At 48.5% G+C, this 20,956-nt stretch overlaps 4 protein-coding genes across 8 annotated transcripts; 2 read left to right on the forward strand and 2 right to left on the reverse strand.

The window, feature by feature from the left end:
* Nucleotides 1-1,330: 1,330 nt before the first annotated feature.
* On the forward strand, nucleotides 1,331-11,104 carry BICDL2 (BICD family like cargo adaptor 2). Its single transcript, XM_003761895.4, has 10 exons — nucleotides 1,331-1,444; nucleotides 3,092-3,402; nucleotides 5,589-5,804; nucleotides 6,034-6,150; nucleotides 6,239-6,385; nucleotides 9,035-9,220; nucleotides 9,931-10,080; nucleotides 10,256-10,386; nucleotides 10,616-10,736; nucleotides 10,824-11,104. The coding sequence occupies exons 2-10, from the start codon at nucleotides 3,106-3,108 to the stop codon at nucleotides 10,980-10,982; spliced, it is 1,524 nt and encodes a 507-aa protein (XP_003761943.1). The 5' UTR covers nucleotides 1,331-1,444; nucleotides 3,092-3,105; the 3' UTR covers nucleotides 10,983-11,104.
* Nucleotides 11,105-11,393: 289 nt separating this feature from the next.
* THOC6 (THO complex 6) lies at nucleotides 11,394-14,904 on the reverse strand. 5 transcript variants are annotated; one of them, XM_031945636.1, is made up of 13 exons: nucleotides 14,836-14,904; nucleotides 14,020-14,135; nucleotides 13,799-13,863; nucleotides 13,576-13,679; nucleotides 13,423-13,460; nucleotides 13,295-13,343; nucleotides 13,090-13,161; nucleotides 12,699-12,801; nucleotides 12,498-12,547; nucleotides 12,103-12,165; nucleotides 11,875-11,985; nucleotides 11,639-11,773; nucleotides 11,394-11,544 (listed from the first exon to the last, which is right to left on the reverse strand). In XM_031945636.1, the coding sequence occupies exons 2-13, from the start codon at nucleotides 14,133-14,135 to the stop codon at nucleotides 11,461-11,463; spliced, it is 990 nt and encodes a 329-aa protein (XP_031801496.1). In that variant the 5' UTR covers nucleotides 14,836-14,904; the 3' UTR covers nucleotides 11,394-11,460. The 5 variants fall into 5 exon arrangements, with proteins under 5 accessions (XP_031801496.1, XP_031801494.1, XP_031801495.1 ...); XM_031945634.1 differs by having other exon boundaries at nucleotides 13,295-13,370; XM_031945635.1 differs by lacking the exon at nucleotides 14,836-14,904 and adding an exon at nucleotides 14,557-14,761 and having other exon boundaries at nucleotides 13,295-13,370.
* Nucleotides 14,905-14,963: 59 nt separating this feature from the next.
* HCFC1R1 (host cell factor C1 regulator 1) lies at nucleotides 14,964-18,487 on the forward strand. The gene is made up of 5 exons (XM_031945639.1): nucleotides 14,964-15,197; nucleotides 16,432-16,488; nucleotides 16,839-16,973; nucleotides 17,517-17,585; nucleotides 17,669-18,487. The coding sequence occupies exons 1-5, from the start codon at nucleotides 15,103-15,105 to the stop codon at nucleotides 17,802-17,804; spliced, it is 492 nt and encodes a 163-aa protein (XP_031801499.1). The 5' UTR covers nucleotides 14,964-15,102; the 3' UTR covers nucleotides 17,805-18,487.
* Nucleotides 18,488-18,557: 70 nt separating this feature from the next.
* On the reverse strand, nucleotides 18,558-20,955 carry TNFRSF12A (TNF receptor superfamily member 12A). Its single transcript, XM_031945638.1, has 5 exons — nucleotides 20,833-20,955; nucleotides 19,920-20,024; nucleotides 19,550-19,684; nucleotides 19,406-19,463; nucleotides 18,558-19,056 (listed from the first exon to the last, which is right to left on the reverse strand). Exons 1-4 carry the CDS (start codon nucleotides 20,903-20,905, stop codon nucleotides 19,408-19,410), a joined length of 369 nt encoding a protein of 122 aa, XP_031801498.1. The 5' UTR covers nucleotides 20,906-20,955; the 3' UTR covers nucleotides 18,558-19,056; nucleotides 19,406-19,407.
* Between the last annotated feature and the right edge of the window lies 1 nt (nucleotide 20,956).

Here is a 20,956-nt window from a genome sequence, read left to right on the forward strand (position 1 = left end):
GATGGAGAGCCAAACCAGATATGTCAGCAAGGTTCCTTATTGGGCTGGAGGGTCTTATACTTCACCCAGGGTTCCCCACTATTTCTGATCCCCAACAGGCTACTACAAAAAATTTGTGACTTGCCCTAGATCACTGAGGTGGGATTTGAACTCAGGCCCTCTGACTCCACAATCTATGTTCTTTCAACTACACAGACTGGATTTGAGATTTTTTTGGAGGCAGAAGGATGGGGAGAAGAGAGAAGGGATGAAGTGAAAAACAGAGTAAAAAAAAAAAATCATCCTAAGGTTTCAAGCTTGGATGACTAAAAGGATGGTGATGTCATCAGATAGAAACAGGAGAGTCAAGGGAAAGGACAGGTTTGGTGGCCGGAGTTAAGATGATGAGTCCAATTTTGCAATTAAATTTGAGATGTAAATTCCAGGTGTAACTATCTGGTAAACATATAAAGTCTGTATCTTGGGAAAGATGAGGGCTAGAGTTTAATTTTGGGAATTCTCTGAAGAGACTATTTAGACTGGCATTTGGAAAGCATTTTTTTATGATTTTAAAAAATTTACTTATCTGAGATGACACAGATAGAAAATTTCTTTTTTTATGAATCATATTGGAAGAGAAAAATCAGAACAAAAGGGGAAAACCACAAAATAAAAAGAAAGAAGGAAAAAAATTAGCATAGCATATTAATGTATATTCAATATACATAGTTCCCTCTCTGGATGAAGATGGCATTTTTTATTCAGAGTTTATTGGAATTGCCTTGGATCACTGAACCTCTGAGAAGAACCAAGTCTTTCATAGTTGATCATCACACAATCTTGCTGTTACAGTATATTTTTTACACTGTATTTTTTTCCTGGTTCCACTTGTTTCAGTCAGCATCAGTTTGTGTAAATCTTTCCAGGTCTTTCTAAAATCGGCCTGTCCATCATTTTTTATGGAACAATACTATTCCATTACTTTCATACACCATAACTTATTCAGCCATCCCCAATTGGTGGGTGTCTACTCACTTTTTGGAAAGCATTTTAATTGTCATTTGGTATTTAATCATGGATCCCTGTTGGTATTTAATTATTTGAAAGAAGATGGATAGTTTCTCCTGGAGCAGGGATGGAGCTCTCTGGCTTGCTTGGAGGCTGAGCCCTTAGGGCCATTAATGACTAAATGTGAACAGTCTGCCAAAGCCTCCTGTAGTTCTGGAGCATGGCACTGTCCCGCTGCACTGGAGTCTGTGGGAGTGATTCTGAATCTGAAAATGTCTTCATTGGACCGAACCGCAAGAGGGCCACCCAGCTCCTCCCAAGGCCACCACCCCTCTCACCTGTGCTCCGGCTTACCTGGCCCCACCCCCCGGAAGAGAAGTTGACGGAGCTTTGGAGAGAGACCTGAGAATGGGAAGCTGGGTCCAATAGGGGGTCTCACACCCCCCCAGCAATACAGGTGGGGCTATGGATGGGGCTCTGGAATTGATTGAATAGTCCGTCTCTGTAGTGAGAGGCTGAAGCTAAGGAGACACACCTGTGGAAGAGAGAGGCTAAAAGGACCGGGACTCCTGGTTTCAGGAAGGGAGCCTAACTAAGCCTGACAGCCAAGATTTCAAGATCTGGGAAAGGAGAAGAAAAGAGCAAGGGGATTGGAGCCTTGAATTGAGGAGGAAAGATTGATCCTGAGGACCTAGACATCCTTGTTTTGGGAAGGAAGGGGAACCTAATGGAAGGGATGCTTCATAAGAACCTAATCAGTGGTAAAAGGGGCAGGGAATAAGACCATAGTCCCTGGAATAGGAAAGCTCTGGGGCAGGGTGAGCACTTTGGAAATAGGGTTTATAGTTCTTAGGTTTGTGAGGAAGGAAAATTAGAAGAAACTGGGCTGATGGGTTCAAGATTAAGGGAAAGAGGACAAGAGATATTTTAGGAGGGAAGGAGGGGGTGTCATAAATGGGACTAGTCCTCCCTCTCCCCTCTCTTCTTACCAAAGGGAAACAGGAACAAGGGCATAAAGAATAAAGAAGGTGAAGGGTGGGGGAGGCAGGATCTGGGAACTGGAAGCCAGGAACAGGTACAAGGTATGGTCCCCAGAGGCGGGGCCCAGGAAGTAAACAGAAACCAAGAGCCATAGCCTAACACAACCAGTTAGCCTGCTTAGGAGCTGAGTAAAGGGTGGAAACAGGGCTAGGAGTCCAAATGCCTAGATTCTGGGAGACAGAAGAGAGAAGTAAGACAAGGGGTGAAGACAGTGTTGGAATGGGAAAGCAGCCTAAGGTGGGGACTAGAATACCTGGACCCTAGGAGAGGGCTTAGGAACAAAATGCTTAGTTCCTGGGAAAAGGGAAAGGGGTTGGGGAGGGGAAGAGCACTTCGAGTTTCTGGATAAAGCAGGCCTGGAGGGATCAAGATATGTAAACCCTGAGAGGGAAGAAAGGGCTAGGGATTGTTTCTTCTAGTAGGGCTAGAGCAATGAGGACATTTAAGTCCAAAGAAGAAAGAAGGGATTGTATGTCTTGGTTCTTAAAATTGGGATTGAAGACCTAACGCTTGGGATCTAGGAAGCTTTGACAGTGAAAGATGTTATTTGGTTCCCTCCATGCCTCAGTTACCCTTTGGGTCAGTAACGGGAACTAGGAAAACATACATATCATTAACCTTTTATAGTATGAAGATTATTTGACTTCAGGGTTAGAAAGAAAGGAAGAAAATAAAAAGTCGGGATGGAAAGTTTCTATTCTGTTGAAGGTGGTTCTGGGGTTTAATCTTGTGATAACTTGAGGGTTCAGAGAAAGGTGTGAGAGAAGGGATACTAGGAGTCAGGAAGCAGGTGGTTGGGAGTTGATGAGTCAGAATGCTTCAATGGGAAGAGAATTAGGAATCAGGATACCTGGGACCAAGGAGAGTAAAGAGTTGAAAATTGGGACTAAGATGCTGGTTGTACATTGCTATGGGTGGGTGAAATAGAGATCAGATTGTCCACATCTTAAGTAGGAGAATAATCTGGGGATCAGGATACTTAGGTTCTGAGGTAGTCAGCTAGGGGCTGGGAAAGCTTCCATTGGCCTCTTTCTCTAGCTAGCCTCTCCCTTCCTCCCTGTAGATGCTTGGGGAAGCATGAACTCCCCCAGTAGTCCCCAGTTCCCTTCAGGGCTGCTCTCAGGAAGCACCTCCCCAAGTGGGGATGATGGGTTCTTCCCCTTTGTGCTGGAGAGGCGTGATTCCTTCCTGGGGGGACCGGGGCCTGGGGATGAGAAGCAAGAGGATGAGCCCGAGGACCTGGCTGTGCTGCTTCAGCGAAAGGAAAAGGACTTACTACTGGCAGCTGAGCTGGGCAAGATGCTTTTAGAGCGGAATGAGGAGCTGAGCCGGAGTCTGGAACTTCTCAAAGCCCAACACGCTGAACGGGAGGAGGTAAATCCGTTTGATCCTCAGAGGACCTGTCTGGGTAGGTAGGGATCCTTAGCTAGGAAGCACATGACTTGGCACCCAGGCTGGCCCCTGCCACCTGTGACCCCGGTCAAGTCACTGTCCTTCACTGAAGATCCAGTCACTCACCTGGAAAGGGATTGGACCAGGTGATTTCTAAGATAGCTTACTGCTAGGAAGCCCAGGATTCCCCAAGTCTCAACTTCCTGATATACGGGATCAGACCAGTAAGGTTCTCACCCCTTCACAGCATATCATTTTCCACCTCTTCCTGAAGGTGGGACACTCTCCCTCCTCATCTCTGCCTCCTGGCTTCTTTCAGGTCCTAGTGAAAAATCTTACCTTAAGGAATTGTTCCCAGTCCCTTTTAAGGAATTCTGTTTTCCTGCATATAGCTTGTTTGTGGGTGATTGTTTACATGTTGTGTCTCCCCTTAGGTTGTGAGCACCTTAAGGACTGGGACTGTCTCTGACCTTTCCTTTTATCCCTAGCACTTAACTTAGTGCCTGACCCATAGGAGTCACTTCATAAATAGAAATGCTTATTCATGACTGCCCCTGCCCCTCCTCCTTCCAAAAACAGAAGGGTGTAATAGAACATGGAACTGAAGGTCAGAAAACCCAGGTTCTAAGAACCAGCTCTGCTCCCAACTGCCTATGTGACCTTGAGCAAGCTGTTTTCCTTCTTCAGGTCTCGATGTCTACATCTGTAGGGACGCGAGACAGGACTATATGGTCCTGGTCTTCTAAACAAAAGTGACTGGCCTAGGGACTCAGAGGACTTGATTATTAAAATTTCATTGTGAGCATTTATACCTTGTTTATTGGCAAAAGTTATATATCAGGTTTATTGTCTAGATTTGAATGATGGAAAAAAATGTCAATAATGCAGATTAAGCTGAAAAGTGTGTTGTGCATACATATTTTCTCCCAGAGAGCATGTTGTGAAATATTTACCAGTACACTCTTGCTTCTGATTCTAAGATTCTAGATAATATGAATCCCATAGGAAGGGATCACTTCTATCTCAAATCTGATCTCTCTACCCACACAGAATTTATTTGGTCAGACTAGATTTTGGGCCTAGCCCTTTGCCGGCCTCTGAGTTAAGGTCTGAAGGGGAGGTCAATATTTTTCAAGAAACAGGCTAGGTTTCAAGAAACAAGAATTCTTGGAGTCTCAAAGAGAGGAAGGAGGGATAGAAAGAATTTGGAACTCAAAACTTAAAAAAAAAAAAAAAAAGTTAGAAAATTGTCTTAACATATAATTGAAGGAAATACACGTTAAAACAACTTTCTAACTTTTTAAAGTACACATGTACTTATGTAAGTATATACATACACGTGTATATATGTGGATATGGATATATATATACATCTATGTATATGTGTGCACATATATATTATATATAAATACTATATATTTTATGTATATGTGTGTATGTGTGTGTGTATATATATATATATATATATATATATAGAGAGAGAGAGAGAGAGAGAGAGAGAGAGAGGTCTACCTCCATCTTGCTCCTAACTTGCTTTACTGTGGGTGAGTCATTTCCTGTCTAAGACTCAGTTTCCCCCACTGTAAAATGGGAAGTTAGTCTTGGTCTCCAAAGTCCTGTCCACTTTTGATATTCATGACTCATAACCTCGAAGAAGATCCGACTGTTAGTGTCCTGGGAGTCTGGGCAGAAGGGAGCAGGCCACGCAGCTGAAGGCCTCTCCTTCCCTCCTCCCAATCTCATACACAGCACAGGGGCACACAGGTTCCCTTCTTTTCCCAGGTCAGCCAAAGGAGTCTGGGTGGGGCAGAGAGCGTCCCCCCACCAGTCAGACAGGTTTGGAGAAGAGACTGAGGCGTGGGGTATAGGGTGGGGCGGGGGCAAAGGAGTAATTAGAGGGAGCCAAAGAATCTGGGAGAGGGGAACCTAAGACCAAGGGAGAACTAGAAGGAGAGAAGGACAGGGGTAGAGTGCAATGGGCAGGGGTATCAACTCAGGGGAACTGAGACGGCGCAGGAGGAGGCTGCGAACCAAAAGCAAGAGGCCCAAGCAGCAGGTGAACCTTTCTGGGGCGTCCTTCCCTCTTCCCAGCCCCCTCCAGAGCTGCAGGATGCTCTCTCTCTCTGGCCCTCTTCTTCATCTTTTCTCTGTCTGCTTTGGTGTCTCAGAGGCTGCAGCAGCAGAACCATGAGCTTCGACAGGGGCTGGCGGCCCGCGGAGCTGAGTGGGAGGCTCGGGCAGGGGAGCTGGAGGTCGATGTGGCTACACTTCGAGCTGAACTTGGGGAGCGGCGCTCAGAGCAGCAGAACAGCGGGCGCCAGCGGGCCCAAGCCCTGAGAGAGCTCAGTGAGCAGAACCTCAGGCTCAGTGAGCAGCTTGCCCAGGTCACTCGAGGCGGGCAGGGCTAGCAGGCTGCACATTTGGATCCTGGGAGGGGAACAGACCTATCATTCTGAGGGTGGTGGGGGCCAGGTCCTAGGGTCACCAGAGAGGAGGCTGGGTCCCTGAAGGGGAGGAGAGGCTGAGTGGTAAGGCCCTGGGAAAGCACGAGGAGTTGAATGAGTTCATCTCCTCCCTCTCCCTATCTTCCTCTCCTAACCATGCGTACGTTAGGCCTCCCAGACAGAACAAGAACTCCAAAAAGAACTGAGCACACTTCGGGGAGACTACCAGACCCAGCTCCTGTTGGGGACCGAGATGCAGGCCCGACTAGAAAGCCTTCAGGGAGAGGTAAGGGCCCAGGCCCGATCCTGGAGCCAGGGGAGAGGGAATCCTGAAGTCCCTGCAGATCCGCTCCAGCTCTCTGGATCCTCCCCAGAACCAGATGCTCCAGAGCCGGAGGCAGGACCTAGAAGGGCAGATCAAGAACCTGCAGGAGGAGGTGGACCAGGGCCAGGGCCGAGTGCAAGCCTTGCATGAGGAGCTGCTGCTGCTGAAAAGGGAGAGAAGGGAGCACAGCCTAGAGGTGAGGAATCAAAGCTAGCATTGGGGGGAGGGGGGGGGGGGGGAGGGGAGGAGGGAAGAGGGGGGAGGCTGTCATGGAAGGGGTGAGAGGAGCGCCCTCCCCACTCTGCTGACCCTGCCGGCCCTTGTGTGCCACTGCTAATAAGACAAGGCCTAGGGCAATGGGAGGACTTGAAACATGAGGAAACTGGGGCCGTTTTCTCCAGGAACACCCAGTCAAAGAACCAGGTTTAACTTCACATGCCCTGCTCCTTCCTTCTCCCCTGCCCTCCTCCAAGGGAAGAGGGTCTTGGTAAAGCAGGAATCTGAGACTGAGCAGTCCCAGAGCGCCTCAGGGTCAGCACGCAGGGGCCCAGGACCCTGCAACTACCCCCTTTCCTGGGCAGTGCTTCTGGTGCCAGCCTCAGACTCACGGCACCATTCTTGGGCAACCACAAGAAACGATGGGAAGGGCCTCATGTCTTTGTTTGATCATTCAACAATCTATCTTATGTAGTCAGGGAGGGCTAATTAAGTACCTGCTATATGCCAGGCGTTAGGTTAAGTTCTGGGATTGCAAAGAAAGGCAAAAACAGTGTCTGCACCCAAAGAGGCAGTAGTCAAATGGGGGAAACCATATGCAAACAACTACGTACAAACAAGAAATATACCAGATAAATTAGAGATAACCGAGGGAAGGTACTAGCATTAAGAGGTATTGGGAAAGGCTTTTAAGAGAAAGGGAGATTTTAGCTGAAATTTGAAGTCAGGAAAGCAAAATCAAGGTATGGAGAATATCTAGTGAAAATACATGGAATGTCCTATGAACAACAAGGAAGTCGGGGTCACCAGATCAGAGAGTTCATGAAGTGTAATGAAAGATAAGAATATCAGAAAGGTAGGAAAGAAAAGGTTTACTAAGGCTTTTTAAGACATGCATGTCATGCAAAATTATATGCATAATTTTCAACATTCACCATTGCAAAACCTTGTGTTCCAAATTTTTTCCTCCCTCCCTTTTCCCCAACCACCTCCCCTAGATAGCAAGTAATCAAATATATATAGAATTGCACATGTTTAATATATATTTCCACAATTCCACAATCCACAAAAATCAGATCAAAAAGGAAAAAGAGAAAGAAAACAAAATGCAAACAACAACAAAAAGTGAAAATACCATTTGTGATCTATACTCGGTATCCATAGTCCTCTCTCTGAATGCAAATGGGATGAAAGGTTTTAAGAACCAAATAGAGAATTCATAATTGATCCTACAAGTGATAGGAAGTCACTGGAGTTCATTAGTGATAAAGTATATCATGGCCTGCGTGGTCAAAACCTAAGCTTTGGAAAGACCACTTTGATACCAAAGTGAAGAATGAACAATTATATGATGAGAATTATATTAATTTAGCATTTTCTACTTTGTTCATAATTGACATGTTTTAAACAAGTATTTTGCTTTTAGAAGCATTTCTCTATTATAGGTTGTTTTTCCATAAGATGAATACTTGTGTGATATAGTTTGGTCAACAACATACATGTTTAAAAACAGCTAATAAGCAATACGTAAACCTTCAATGAACAATCACTAATAAAATTACTTCAACCTATTTTTAAAAAAGGGAGATTGAAAGCTTATCTGTGGGTTAAGAGTGGGGGGGGGGGGAAGGAAGTGGAGACACTTTGTAAAAAAATCTTTTTAAGGAGTTTTACTATAAAAGGAAAAAGAAACATAGGATAACTAGTGGGGATGGACAGATCAAATGAGGGGTTTTTGAGAATGAAGGAGACATGGTCTTGTTTGTAGGCAGTAGGAGCCAGTATACAAGAAGAAACTGAATAGTAATAATAATAGCTAACACTTCTGTAGTGTCCTGTGCCAGGCACCATTCTAAATAATTTACAATAGCTAGTCCTCATGACAACTCTGAGAGGTAGGCACTATTATCAAACCCCATTTTATAGATGAGAAAACTGAGGAAAACAGGATTAAGTGACTTGCTCAGGGTTACACACTAATAACTGAGACAGGATTTGAAGTCAGGTCTTCCTGAATCCATTGGGTTACTTATTTGCTTCCTTGAAGATTAGTGAGTGACTTGGGATGATGGAAGGGGGCAGTCTGTTGGAGAAGACAGGATGTAATCATGTGAAAATACAGAGAACTGTTTTGGCTAGAAGGGCCACTTTTTTTTTTTTTTTTGCTGAGGCAATTGGGGTTAAGTGACTTGCCCAGGGTCACACAGCCAGGAAGTGTTAAGGGTCTGAGATCACATTTGAACTCGGCTCCTCCTGACTTCAGGGCCGGTGATCTAACCACTACGCCACCTAGCTGCCCTTTGGGGCACTTCTTCTTGAGAGATGGGTAGAGATAGTGGCAGAAAGTTTCTAAGAGATGAGATGACTGGAGAATGAGTTCTTGTTGAATAACCAACATTTTTTTTTTTTTTCTTTAAATGAACCACAAATATTCTTAACTGGGAAGGAAAGCCTTCCTCAAAGAATGGGAGGAAGTAGGGTGAAAAAGCTGCTAGAATGAGTGAACCAGTAAATCAATTAGGCAAGAGTAAAAGGAGCAGGTAGAACCCTATGCTAGATTTTGAGAAAGATCAAGATAATTAAGACTTGATTGCTAAAGGACTAAATTGCCCCTTTGCTCTGTCATCAGCTAGAACTGGCCCGCTCAGAGGCCAGGGAAGCACTTGTGTCCCTCAAACGTCTCCAGCAACAAGTCTCTGAACTGGAGGAAGAATCCCGGCTGCAGGATTCAGAAGTCTCTGGAGCCTCCCTGCAATCCGAGATTGCCCACAGCCTAGATGAGGAAGGAAACCCCCAACTTCCAATGGCTCCCCATGTAAGTTCTGATCAGGAGTTGCCCCTTCTAACAATTCCTCAGATCACAAGGTAGGAACAATACTCAACAGAAACTGGTACCACTGAACTGGTTTTGGGTAGTATCTTGCTGAATTAGGTGCATTGGGTACTCTATGCCTAGCCCTCTGAAATTGTAGACTATTTTCATTGTTGTTCAGTCATTTCAGTTATATCTACTCATTTCCCCTTTGGAGGTTATCTTGACAAAGATACTGGAGTGGTTTGCCATTTCCTTCTTCAGCTCATTTTCCAGATGAGGAAACTGAGGCAAAAAAGAGTGAAGTGACATGTCTAGGGTCACATGGCTAGTGTCTGAAGCCAGATTTCAATTTAGGAAGATGACTCTGAACTCCAGGTCTGATGCACTATCCACTGAACCATTTAGTTGTCCTAGGTACTCCACTACCTAGCTGCTCCTATTCAGCTAATGCTTATATTTATCCTTAGAATCAGTTGTCTGAGGAGGCAGGCTATTAGATTTGGTTCCATCAAGATTTTGAGCTATAATCCAAATCTAAATTTAAGTCAAGAGCCCTACCCTGATAAAAAAAACTAATCTTTTTCTTATCAGAGGTTCTAGTAAATAAACTAATGGAAAATCAACCAACCCAAAAAGAAAAATCATGAACTCAAAGACTGAACTAGCTGCCATTCTTAGGCCCAGGACTGTTCTTTCCTCTTGGTTCTCAGGAGATCCACAACCCCAATGTCCTTCATGATTCATCGAAACCTCAGACTCCTCCTGAAGAGGGCTTGGAGCCCCCTAAGAAGCGGGCTTCAATGAGTCCTAGAGAAATAGTAGAAGAGAAGGAGATGGAAATGGAACGGCTACAAAATGAGGTGAGCAGAAATTAGACTGAGATGAATGCTGGGACGTATGAGGAGGTAAGAGGAGCAATCTGTGATGATCAGAATGAGAACTACCTGGATCTTACTATAGAATCAGCAATGGTTATAGCACGCTAAGTGTCTCTCTGACCCCCCCCCCTTCTCTTTCTTCTCCTCCCCTCCCCAGTTATCTTTGCAAGTAGAAGAGTTGCAGTCTCTCCGAGAAGAATTGCAGAGACAAAAGGAACTGAGGGAAGAGAAAGACCCCGAGTCAGCACTGAGTAAGGCCCTGTCTGACCGGGATGAAGCGGTGAACAAGTAAGTCCATCTATTGCCCTACTCTCATGACATCTTGGTGTATTGGAAAAACTCCAAACTCAGTCAGAAACCCTAGGTTTTAATCCTAGAAGTCAATAACTGGCTATATAATTTTGTTCCCCAAACCTTCATTTTGTTTCCATAGCTGCCACTTTTTACTGTCTCTCGCTTTTATCCAAAACCAAATGGGCAATGAGTTCTGTGTGATTCCCCATGTATTTCCACCTAGGTCTTTGGCCCTGTCCCTTGAACTGACTAGGATCTCCTTAGAACGGGACTCTCTTTCCCGGGAACTGCTCAGAACCATTCACCAGAAAGTGGCGTTGTCTCAGGAACTGGAAGCCTGGCAGGTAAGAGGGACAAAACCCGCTGAGGGGCAGGAGTGGTGGCACAGCTGATAGTCCTTCCCCACCTGATCCCTTTTCTTTTTCATCCAGGATGACATGCAGGTAGTGATTGGACAGCAACTTCGTTCTCAACGACTAAAAGAGCTTAATTCGCAGCCAGCAATGCCCCCCCTCGATGCCACAAAATTCTCCTTGGGTAGAGGGACAGGGACTGGTAGCTTCTTCACCAACCTTTTCAAAAGAACCTGAGGGGGTGCTTGGGCTGCGGATGGGAATGGTAGTCTGGAGGTTTTTCTAGAAAGGGCTCAGGATACTAGGGATTAAGAGAGACAATGACATGGGGATACGGGATGGCAGAAGGTAAGACTCCAATTCTTGGAGCACAGTAGAAGGCTTCCAAATCAAGCCGGCTTGGGAGACCAAACTTTTCTCCCTCCATAAGAGCTCTCAGAAGTGTCTATTTTGCATATTCAAAAGCTTATCTTTTCTAAATCACAATAAATTTCCTCTAGCCAGGGGCTGGGGGAGAGGGGAATCTACACAGGGTATTTATGTAACAAGGTCTAACAGAGTAATATATAAATGAATTTGAAATCTTGGGCTTTACTTTCTAAGAGATTAAGTGGACGGAAATTTCACCAAACTGGACTAAGTGGCTTCCTTTTTTTTTTTTTTAATTAACAAAGTAGATCCTAACAAATGGGGAAGGGAAGATTGGAGAGGAGGGTCAGGAGAAAGATAAGGAAAAAGCTCGGTATCCAAGGTTAGTGAAGACATCAACTCTACAGCTATTTCCTGCAGCTGTCAGAACCTGAGAAGAGGAAGGCAGATAGTGAGAACTAGAAATCTGAAGTTCTCCCATAGTCTCCCAGATCCCCCTTCTTTTATGACCAATGGGATCTTACCTTGCACTCTGGTGCAGCAGGCTGCTGATTAAGGCTTAAACTAAGCAGACTGGGAGAGGAACCAGGTACCTGTGCCTTCAGCTCCCCACTCAGCTGCCACTGGTTCACACAAGGTCCTTGTCCTGCTGAGAGGATCTAGGGAAAAGAAAAGAGGGGAAGCCCAAATTTAACAGATAAAAGACTGAAGACAAGGGAATCAAAAGCTAGCTGGGAAAAAATAAAGGGAGAAAGCTCACCAGATCTTGATAGAAGGTTACATGTTTCTGTGGGGCTCTAAGTGGAAACACTGTTGTGGGTGTGGCAGATCGAAGGTGCCAAAGAGTAAGAGCTGGGCCCCCTCCACATACCTGATAAAAATTTTATTCATCATCATCAGACTCTAATTATTAACCATTTGCTTACCTCCCACCCTGCAGAAAACTTAAAAAGCACAAATTCTTTTCCCCAGAGTCTCAGATAATCACCATCCAATCTGAGTCAGTTGCTAAACATCCAATCCACTTCCCATTCTGGGGTCGAGCACACTCCTGGAAAGGGAGGTGGAAAAGAGGAGAGATTAAGCATTTATTAAACACCTACTGCATACCAAGCAGTGTCCTAATCAATTTGCCAACTATCTCATTTGATCCTTACAACAACTCTGGGAGGCAGATACTATTATTATCTCCATTTCTTAATTGAGGACACTGAGAGAAACAAAGTTAGGTAACTTGTCCAGAGTTATACAGCTAATAAGTATCTGAGGCCACATTTGAACTTTCTGACTCAGGCATCGTATCTCCTTTCCCACCTAGCTAATCTAGTTAATTCAACTGGTTAAGAAAGGAAGAAATAAGGAACAGAACAGTGAAAGCCTCACCTCATGCTTGTAAACTTCAATGGTCTGCACCTCCTCACCAGTACGAAGATCTGAGAAGAGACAGTGAAAACCTCAAGATATGTCTCACTGCTTTATTACACTTCTTGTTTCTCTAGACCCTAGTCCTCTCCTGGTTCCATATCCCTCCCTGCCAAATTTTTCTATCTCTAGTCACAACCCTCCAGGCAATTGTTCCCTTACCCCAAAGACGAACACTGCCATCCTCACTCCCAGATAACACTTCAGGACTCCTTTCCCGAAGAGCCAGACAATGAATGTAATCAGTGTGACCTCGAAGTGCACGCTAGGGGAAGATAGTAATGGAAAGGACCAGTTAGAACCCCTAAAGGCTGCCTCCTTCCACCTGGAAGACCAGTTATTCCTCAGAGAGCAATAGTATACGGGTCTGACAAACTGTCTGACAAGCATGGGTTATGGAAGAGAAGAGAGAAGTAGTAAGAAGAGCATCATTAGAATAGGCTAGAGTTAGTTCCCTGGGAATTTGCCCCGGCAGGGAGGGCAAGGGAGGTTTGCCTTGTCTACAACTTTGTTCCTTCTCCTTATCTGACTCGTCATCCTAGCACCAACTTACTGTGAATGTTCCAGTTTCCAGGTCCATAGTATGAAGTTGGCAATCACCCCCTGCCAAGAGGAGGGAATTCTCCTGTAGGGAAATGGAAGCAAGGAAGAAATCAGAAGAGTACAGGGAACTGGAAGGGACTGAGATCAGGACAGGTGCAAGGTTTGGAGAAAAGAACTCTGGGCTAGATTGAAAGCTGACTGAAGGAGAAACATACCTTGGGGTTAAGCAGCAAAGCATTGATTTCAGGAACTTCCAGGCTGCTCCTGTTTAAAAGGGCAAATGGGGTCAGTCTGAGAGGAGGAAAAGGTGCTAGCAGGGTCCCAACCCAATAAGCCTGCTCACCTGTACGGGGGATGTCTGCTCCATACTTCCTTACAGCCCTTTAGGAAAGAGAACACAAAAAAAATTTCCAGAGACTCTTCCTGGTTCTGAAGCATCTTGCTCCTCAGCCTTTCTGAGGGGCATTTTTTCTCCAGATACAGTCCCCACCCTTACCTTCTTGATGATTTCCCCCCAAAGCCAGGCCTTCACTTCACCATCCCCTGCACTGAGCAGATGGCGATCCGTTGAGACCAGGCTGTACACGGGGCCATCGTGGGCTAAAAGAAAAAGTGCCTAGTTGGATAAATTCGTACCAAGCAGAGGGACCCCCCTCCCCCGACTTCCCCACATCACCCAAACTCCTCCCAAATCCAAATCGTCTGATGACCTCACCCACCTACAAAGGTCACCACCGGCTTCTTGCTTTCCTCTTTGGCTTCTGAGCTCAAAGCGGCTGATAAACTTAAGGGGAAGAGAAATTATTAGTGAAATCGAAGAGCACCTGGAAGCTTTAGAAAGGAAGGCCTCCCCACCCCCAGGAGTGGTCTGTTAAGTCAGGGACGAGTGAGCTCTCAGGATGGGGGGAGGGGGAAGGCCTGGCTGCCTGTCTTCCCCTACCTGAAGATGGCAATCTGCCCGTAGTTGTTCCCTGCCGCTAAGAACTTGCCACAGGGGGAAACGCTCTGGGAGAAGATGGTCATGTGCAGCCGCTCCAGGGCGCGCTGTACCTCCATCTAGGGAGGAGCACACGCTCGCGTCACACACAGCCACCCCAACACCCCAGAGCCAGCACTCGCAGGGCAGAGCCTTTTCTGGCCCTCTGCCTGGAGCCCGGGAAACTCCCGGCACCCGCCCGCCCGCCCGCCCGCCACCGAGACAGCGGCCCAGCCCGCCGCCGCCGCCCCCCTTCCCCTCCCCCCCTTCCCGAGAGCAGGGTGGGACGTAGGCAGCGGTGTTCTAGGGGGCGCATATTTTTTGATTTACACCACAACTCAAATCCCTCCGAGTCAGGAAGCTTTTCCTGATATCTAATCTCCTTCCCTCTGGCTGCCATTTTTGTCTGGCCCGTTTCCTCGACCTAGATGCCGGCCCACACCCCACCATGCCGACGGCACCCCTTCCGCGGGATGACGTGCGGCGAGAATGGCGCCCCACCTCTCGGGAGGAGACTACAGCTCCCAGAAGGAAGGGTCTTCGACGCCGACTAATGACGTAAGATCCAATGGCGCGAGCACAGCTCCGCCCTCACACCTCCCCCTCCCCCCACGACGGGTATGGACGGAGCCTCCGGCTTCCGTGAGACCCCACGAGCACCGGGCCGGCTGTGGTGGGTGCTCCCAAGGCCCGCAACAAGTCCCACAACGCCCCAACCCCAACTCCTCGCCGCGCGCGCGCGCGCGCGCACCACTAGCCTCTCTCGCACGCCCGACCCACCGTGCCGACGCACGCCGCTCCCTGCGCTTGCGCGAAGCTTCCGCTCCGCGCGCGCCTGGGCCTGGCGGCCCGCCGCGCTTGCGTAGTAGCGCCCAGCTAACTCCCCGCGTCCCGTGGGGCCCGCCTCCGGCATTCTGTGTCCCCGCCCCACGGAGCTGCGCACGTCCCCGCTCGTGGCCGAGCCGCGGGAGTTTGGAGGCTCCTCCTGCCTCCGTTTATGGGCCGCGGGACCTGAGCCTCTCTTACGCGCAGGTTCCCCGGAACTTGATGATCCTTCAGCCGCCCATGGAGCTGGGCCGCCCAGCGGGGGCCCGGAAGGATCCCAGGGAAGCACAGGGGCCAGACGGGACCCTGGACGCCCGGTGTGTGGCCCTGGGGCTGGGGGGCAGGCGGGGCCTCGGATGCCCGGGTGATGGGGCGCAGATGCGGGGGTCAGGGGCCCGGCCTCAGGGCACAGCTGTGAACGGGGGGCCAAGGCTGCCCGCAGCACGCGCTGCTTTCCGGGAGGCAGGAGACCGGGGCGGCCACCGCAGGGGTCGGGAGCGCTGGGCGTCCATCGTAAACCAGAGCTGAAAAGCTCGGAGCCGGGACCCCGAGGTTCCGGGACACCCAGGAGCCGGGACCCCGAGGTTCCGGGACACCCAGGTTCCGGGACACCCAGGAGCCGGGACCCCGAGGTTCCGGGACACCCAGGAGCCGGGACCCCGAGGTTCCGGGACACCCAGGAGCCGGGACACCCAGGAGCCGGGACCCCGAGGTTCCGGGACACCCAGGAGCCGGGACACCCAGGTTCCGGGACCCCGAGGTTCTGGGACACCCAGGTTCCGGGACACCCAGAAGCCGGGACCCCGAGGTTCCGGGACACCCAGGTTCCGGGACCCGGCTGAGCACTGGCGGCCAGGGTACGGGAGACCCCGGAGTCCTGTGAAGGGCGCCCAGGGGAGGACCGGGAGCCCGGCTCGTTGCCGGAACTACTGTTACAGAGGGCTGGACGTCAGCATCCCTGCGATTAATCGGCAAAGCTGCGTCTGGCGCCTTCGCCTCTGGCTTGGGTCAGACCCAAACGGGGCCGGTTTAGAATTAATGCCTTTGTGGTTGCATTTCCATTTCGTGCCATGTTTCCCACTTAGTCCCGGCCTCACTCGTTTGACACCTCCTTATTGGGGAGCCTGGAACGAGAGTCTTGGGTTACCCGATAAAATCTGAGTTGTAGTTTAGAACAAGGAGTTGGACGCCCGGCTTTCATGGACACGCGCACACTTATTTTTATGATACAGCGGAGGTTGGGGGGCTGATGTGTAGCACCCCAGTGGTACAGGACATAGGACGGGCTCTCGTGGCTAGTCCGCCTGGGTTATAGGGTATAAAGTTGGAAGGCAAGAGCCAGGGTATTTGGATTATGTTGTTCAGGCCAGAGGAATGCGAGTCCTTGAGTTAGGTGAATGGGGCTAATAAAGGGAAGGGGGGTGGGGGTGGCCTGGGTGAGAGAGCCAGACCTGAAGTCTAGCTGCATTAAAGGACAAAGGTCTTAGGCCCAGGAACTCTAATATGAAGGGGGGAAAAGTATTTAGGCTTTTAACTTTGTCTCTTCCACAGCTCCCTTCCCCAAGGAATTCAACCTCAGAGCACCAATCAGTTGCTGGAGGAGCATCAGTGAGTTTAGGGAAAGGGAAGTAGTTCTCCCTATCCTCCCATTCACCAGAATTTTTCTTCTTAGGAACCAATATCTTTTCCCCTATGCCTGAGTTCTCTCTAGGTTCTTCCTTCCCCATTCCCCCCTCCCCTTTCCTTCTATACCCCTGCCCCCCCAGTCTAAAGGATTACATGATTCCATGAAAGATGCTAGATTTGGAGTCCAAGAACCTAGTCATTTAACTTCTATAGGAATCAAAGTTTCTTCCTTTGCAAAATAACTAGACATCTGTAAGACCTTCTAGTTCTGAATCTGTGTTTCTTCCCAAAAGCCTTATTTCCCAGTCCATTTCCCTGGTCTCTTTTTCCAGCAACTCTCTTCAGAAACATTTCCTGTCTGAGGAGAACATGGTCTCCCATTTTTCCCACCTCAGTCTGGACAGTGATCACTCCTACTGCCCATCAGCAGCTTTCTCCATGGGCACTCCAGCCCCACCTGTGATCAGGTAATGACTCTGAATTTCAAAACATTCACTGACTTCCCATTACCACTAAATAAAAATTTTTTGTTCCTTACTTGATCAAAGCTCATTAGGTAGGGCCTTCTTACCTTTTTTATTTCATGTTACCCCTCATTCAGCTCAAACCCTCCACATTTCCTCCATGTTGTCTTTGTTCAAGCCCCATCCATCATTCTAGGCCCAGGACAAATACCCTCTCTTGTGTGATTCTGGCTGGGAATAGGAGGGTTCAATCTCCTTTTGCCTTCTCCCATTTATACACTTACCAAATTCTCTCTTGTTTAGTTTTATCTTCCTTACTAGAATGAAAATAGTATTCATTTTTGTATGCCCCTTTCATTTCTACCACAAGGTCATTCACACTGGATTTGGGATATAGTTTCATCTCCAAGATTCCTGGGATTCCACCCCAAATCAAGAGCTGCCTTAGCTCCAGCTATTCCCTAGGACCAATTACATCTTTTCAGTGTCACGACTACATTTAGCCAGCAATTTTGAACAAGCTCTTATCTCTTTTCTTTCCTCAAGGCCTTTGGAAGACTGTTTTCACTCAACTGAGGATCTGGGGGTTCTCTGCCCCAGCCTTCTTCTGGCTCTGTAAGTGTTGGAGAAGGGAAAGTGGGAAAGTACCAAGATTTGTAATAAGACTGAGTCTCCTTGACTACAATTTTTGCTTTTAGGAATCCCCATTCAGAGCTACTCCTCTGGCAATATCCAGGAAACCAAATCCCAGAAATTCTTCGGCTGCTGAGACTGGGAGGCTCCCAGGTATACCAAAACCACAACCCCCATAGTGGGGAGGCAATGGAGCTCTGAACCTCAAATGACTGCCCTGTCCCTCAGGAATACAAGCCTCTCTCAGTGCCCCCAACTTCAACTCCATGAGTTGGATCCAGAGAGGCAGAATCTGGCCTTCTCTGGAAAACAAGACTCAAAGACCAAAGAGGGTCTAGACACCCATATATTGTACACAGAATAGAGAATAGCACCTTCAGGTTAGAGATAGGTCTATTACATACACATACATTCAAGGGATGGTGGCGAAAATAGAACCACAGGACAAAGGGTGAGGAGGAACATCTTAGGGGATGGGGTGGCTCCCATAGCAGGGGGCCTTTGTTAAAGCAAAATAAAGATTGGTGGGCAATAAAAAGCAAGTAGCTTCATTGGTGGGGGGGAAGGGGAGAGGTGCTGTCTGGGGAGAAGGGCCCAAAGGGACAGATGCCCAGATCCTTTGCAGTCTTCCCTGGAAAGCGAGTCAGGGCTAGACCAGCCCAGACATTGAGAATGTGTGAGTCAGGGCCCCGCCCCCACCCCCGGCTGACTCACAAACTCTTCCCTGCAGTGGCCAGAAACAGTTGGGGATCAAGCCAAAAAGGGGGATGGAGATGCCCATCTCTGTTAGGGGAAGAATGAGTTCAGACTCTTGTACCAAAGGGGAAATGGGAGTCTTACCTCTCCACTCAAATAAAACTAAAAAAAAAAAAAAAAAAAAAAAATCAAACTTGAAATCAAAATAACTTTTATTTATACATATTCTATTCCCTCCCTCCCTCCCCATTTGCTCCCCCAAATAAATATCTCCCTTTGTGGGCAGGTCAAAGGAGGAAGACCCTAGAGCCGGCTTCCCTAGAGGACCAGCCCCTTCTGTAGGAGGATAGAGTACTGTACCCTGTCCCCCCCACAAGATACAGCTGCCTTGTCCCAGCACATGTAAGGGGACTGCAAATCAAGGTCCTGAGTGTTCTATCTGGCCTCCTATTTTTAAGGGGTATTTTCTTGGCTCAGAGCCCCTAGTGCTGCCAGGGGAGGGAGGTGGCAGTGTGATTGTTGGGGAGGGGAAGCACCCCCCCCAACCCCTCCAACTGTGCAAATGTTGCATTCTTCAGCCAGTGAGCAGTCCCAGGATAAGACCCCAGGTTCGAGTCCCTACTTCCCTCCTGGGTATAGGAAAAGAATTGTAGAGTCAAAGAATGTGTGAGGAGGGATAATCTCATCCAAGAACATAATTTATGCCAAGGTGGTGAGATCCACTCAATAACTAGATAAAGTTGGAAACAGGCCAAATCTGTCAGAAAGAGAAAGAAATTGTAAGTTCTTTGCAGGCAGGGATATTTCTGTGCAAACATACCTAATCCTCCCCCTCCTGCCCCCTGGGCTCAAGTGAATTAGTAAATGCATAATCTGTATAAAATGAGTCTTAGCTGTGAATGAATGAATGAGGGTTAAAACCAAAAAAGGTACAAATCAGTATATAGTCCTCCCATTTCCCCCCTAACCAACCCCCCCTCCCCCAAGACCCATGAAAGGAATTGGATTTTGTGTAGCAGTGTTAGTCTAGGATAGCAAGTCTAGAATAGGGTAAATGTGCTGGACTTTGGGTCATTGCCAAGGCTGGTAGAAATGAAAAAGCTCACCATCACTGGATCAAAGCTGTGCCTGGACATCCTTCTCCTCCTGTCTCTTCAATGGGAGCTATAAACCAAGTATATGGGAACATTAGGACCCTTCCAGATAACAACATGAAGCTGAAGGAAACAAGGGAGGTTGTATACACTTACTAGTGAACTTCTCTTTCTGTCGACATTGTCTCCAGACCAAAAGGCCAGAAAAAAGCCCTAAAATGAGTATCAATCCTAGTGTACCTCCCAAGACTGGCCACAACAGAGGAAAAGGGGGTGGAGGTGCTGTGGTGCCTGGGGAAAAGAAAAAGGATGTCACTGAAGGTCCCAAATACAAACCTCTGCTACTAGTTTTCAAACCCTTCCCTTCCCTCCAACTGCCTACCTACCACCTAGTCTATACCCTCTGAAAGTCTGGTCTACACATCCTAAGTGTTATTACCTTTCAAACCTTACTCCATTGTTCCTCACCCCACCCCACCCCCCCAAAAAAAATCGTTGGTCTCCCTCCAGCCCTTTTTTCACTCACAGCCAGGGCAAAAGTCACTGTAGGGTCGAGCTGGACAGGAGGAACAATCCATGCACTTGTCCAAATCTGGGCTCCAAGAACTGCCCTGGGGACAGGGGGAGGGTGCTGGGGAAAAAAGGGGAGAAAGTTGAGGGAAGGAACCTCTTACGCTCTCTTCCCCAGGATGGGCTGGGGGGAGGTGGTAAGGAGAGCGAGAAAGAGAGAGAGAGGTCAGGGCTATTCCGGGGGTTGAGGTCAGGGCTAGAGCTCTGGTTTCTGGTGAGTCAGACCAGCCAGACATCAGAACCCCCAAGCACCCCCCCCACCCCAGACATTCCAGACAGGTGACCGCAGGCCTAGGGGCAGGACTCTTGGGTTCTGAAAGAACTAGATTTGGAAGGGCTGAGAAGGCAGGATGCCTGGGTCCTCAGTGGAGCGGCTTCTGCGGAGACACCATAGTCTGGGGGAGAGGTGGAGGGCACCGGACAGAGGAGATGGGGAGGGAGGGCCGGGGAGGCACCGCGTAGTTGAAAGAGATATCCAACTTTTCTCCCTTCCACCCCCCTCCTTCCAGCAGCCTGTGACTCAGTCCCGGGAGCTGGGCCGACAATCCCCCCCCCCGCTTTCACCCCTCCTCCTCACATTACTGGGGCGTGAAGTCATTGTGAGGCGGGGTGTTCACCGGTCCGGTTCGGAGATGCCCACGTGGAGTGCCCCCCTCCATCCCACCTTCAGCCAAATAGGGTAGAGTCGAGGGGTCTCCTTTCGCCTCCAGCGAAAATTTCAGAACTGCTCTGGGGGAGGCGTGCCCTAAAGTCATCCTCTTCCACCCTGACTATCCCATTTCACCCACAGCAGACTTCCCGGGGAACTCTCCCACCCCCGGCGCTTCCCAGACAGGTGTCAGTATCCCCTAGCCTGGCAACCCCATTACCTGAGGCTGGCTCCCCCCAAGTCAATCTCAGCACCATCAGCGCCAGTATCACTACTAGCGGTCCCAGAGCCATGGTGTACGTCCCGAGGCCGGTCCCGTTCTGAGCCGGGACGCGGATTCAGGG

Source organism: Sarcophilus harrisii, chromosome 1 (genome assembly GCF_902635505.1).
Source record: "Sarcophilus harrisii chromosome 1, mSarHar1.11, whole genome shotgun sequence".
In the NCBI taxonomy this organism is placed as follows: domain Eukaryota; kingdom Metazoa; phylum Chordata; class Mammalia; order Dasyuromorphia; family Dasyuridae; genus Sarcophilus; species Sarcophilus harrisii.

Excerpts from the sequence above, each read along its gene's own strand:
- HCFC1R1 (XM_031945639.1), top strand. The coding sequence starts at position 15,103 with ATGATCCTTCAGCCGCCCATGGAGCTGGGCCGCCCAGCGGGGGCCCGG. Across the intron at positions 16,974-17,516 it reads CCAGCCCCACCTGTGATCAG|GCCTTTGGAAGACTGTTTTC; the intron begins GTAATGACTCTG and ends TCTTTCCTCAAG. Across the intron at positions 17,586-17,668 it reads CCCAGCCTTCTTCTGGCTCT|GAATCCCCATTCAGAGCTAC; the intron begins GTAAGTGTTGGA and ends TTTTGCTTTTAG.
- TNFRSF12A (XM_031945638.1), bottom strand. The coding sequence starts at position 20,905 with ATGGCTCTGGGACCGCTAGTAGTGATACTGGCGCTGATGGTGCTGAGA. Across the intron at positions 20,025-20,832 it reads TTGGGGGGAGCCAGCCTCAG|CACCCTCCCCCTGTCCCCAG; the intron begins GTAATGGGGTTG and ends TTTTTTCCCCAG. Across the intron at positions 19,685-19,919 it reads CAGTGACTTTTGCCCTGGCT|GCACCACAGCACCTCCACCC; the intron begins GTGAGTGAAAAA and ends TCTTTTCCCCAG.
- BICDL2 (XM_003761895.4), top strand. The coding sequence starts at position 3,106 with ATGAACTCCCCCAGTAGTCCCCAGTTCCCTTCAGGGCTGCTCTCAGGA. Across the intron at positions 5,805-6,033 it reads TCAGTGAGCAGCTTGCCCAG|GCCTCCCAGACAGAACAAGA; the intron begins GTCACTCGAGGC and ends TGCGTACGTTAG. Across the intron at positions 10,387-10,615 it reads CGGGATGAAGCGGTGAACAA|GTCTTTGGCCCTGTCCCTTG; the intron begins GTAAGTCCATCT and ends ATTTCCACCTAG.
- THOC6 (XM_031945632.1), bottom strand. The coding sequence starts at position 14,505 with ATGGTGGGGTGTGGGCCGGCATCTAGGTCGAGGAAACGGGCCAGACAA. Across the intron at positions 13,371-13,422 it reads AGCAGACATCCCCCGTACAG|ACTGACCCCATTTGCCCTTT; the intron begins GTGAGCAGGCTT and ends TCCTCCTCTCAG. Across the intron at positions 12,548-12,698 it reads TGGCAGTGTTCGTCTTTGGG|ATCTTCGTACTGGTGAGGAG; the intron begins GTAAGGGAACAA and ends GTCTCTTCTCAG.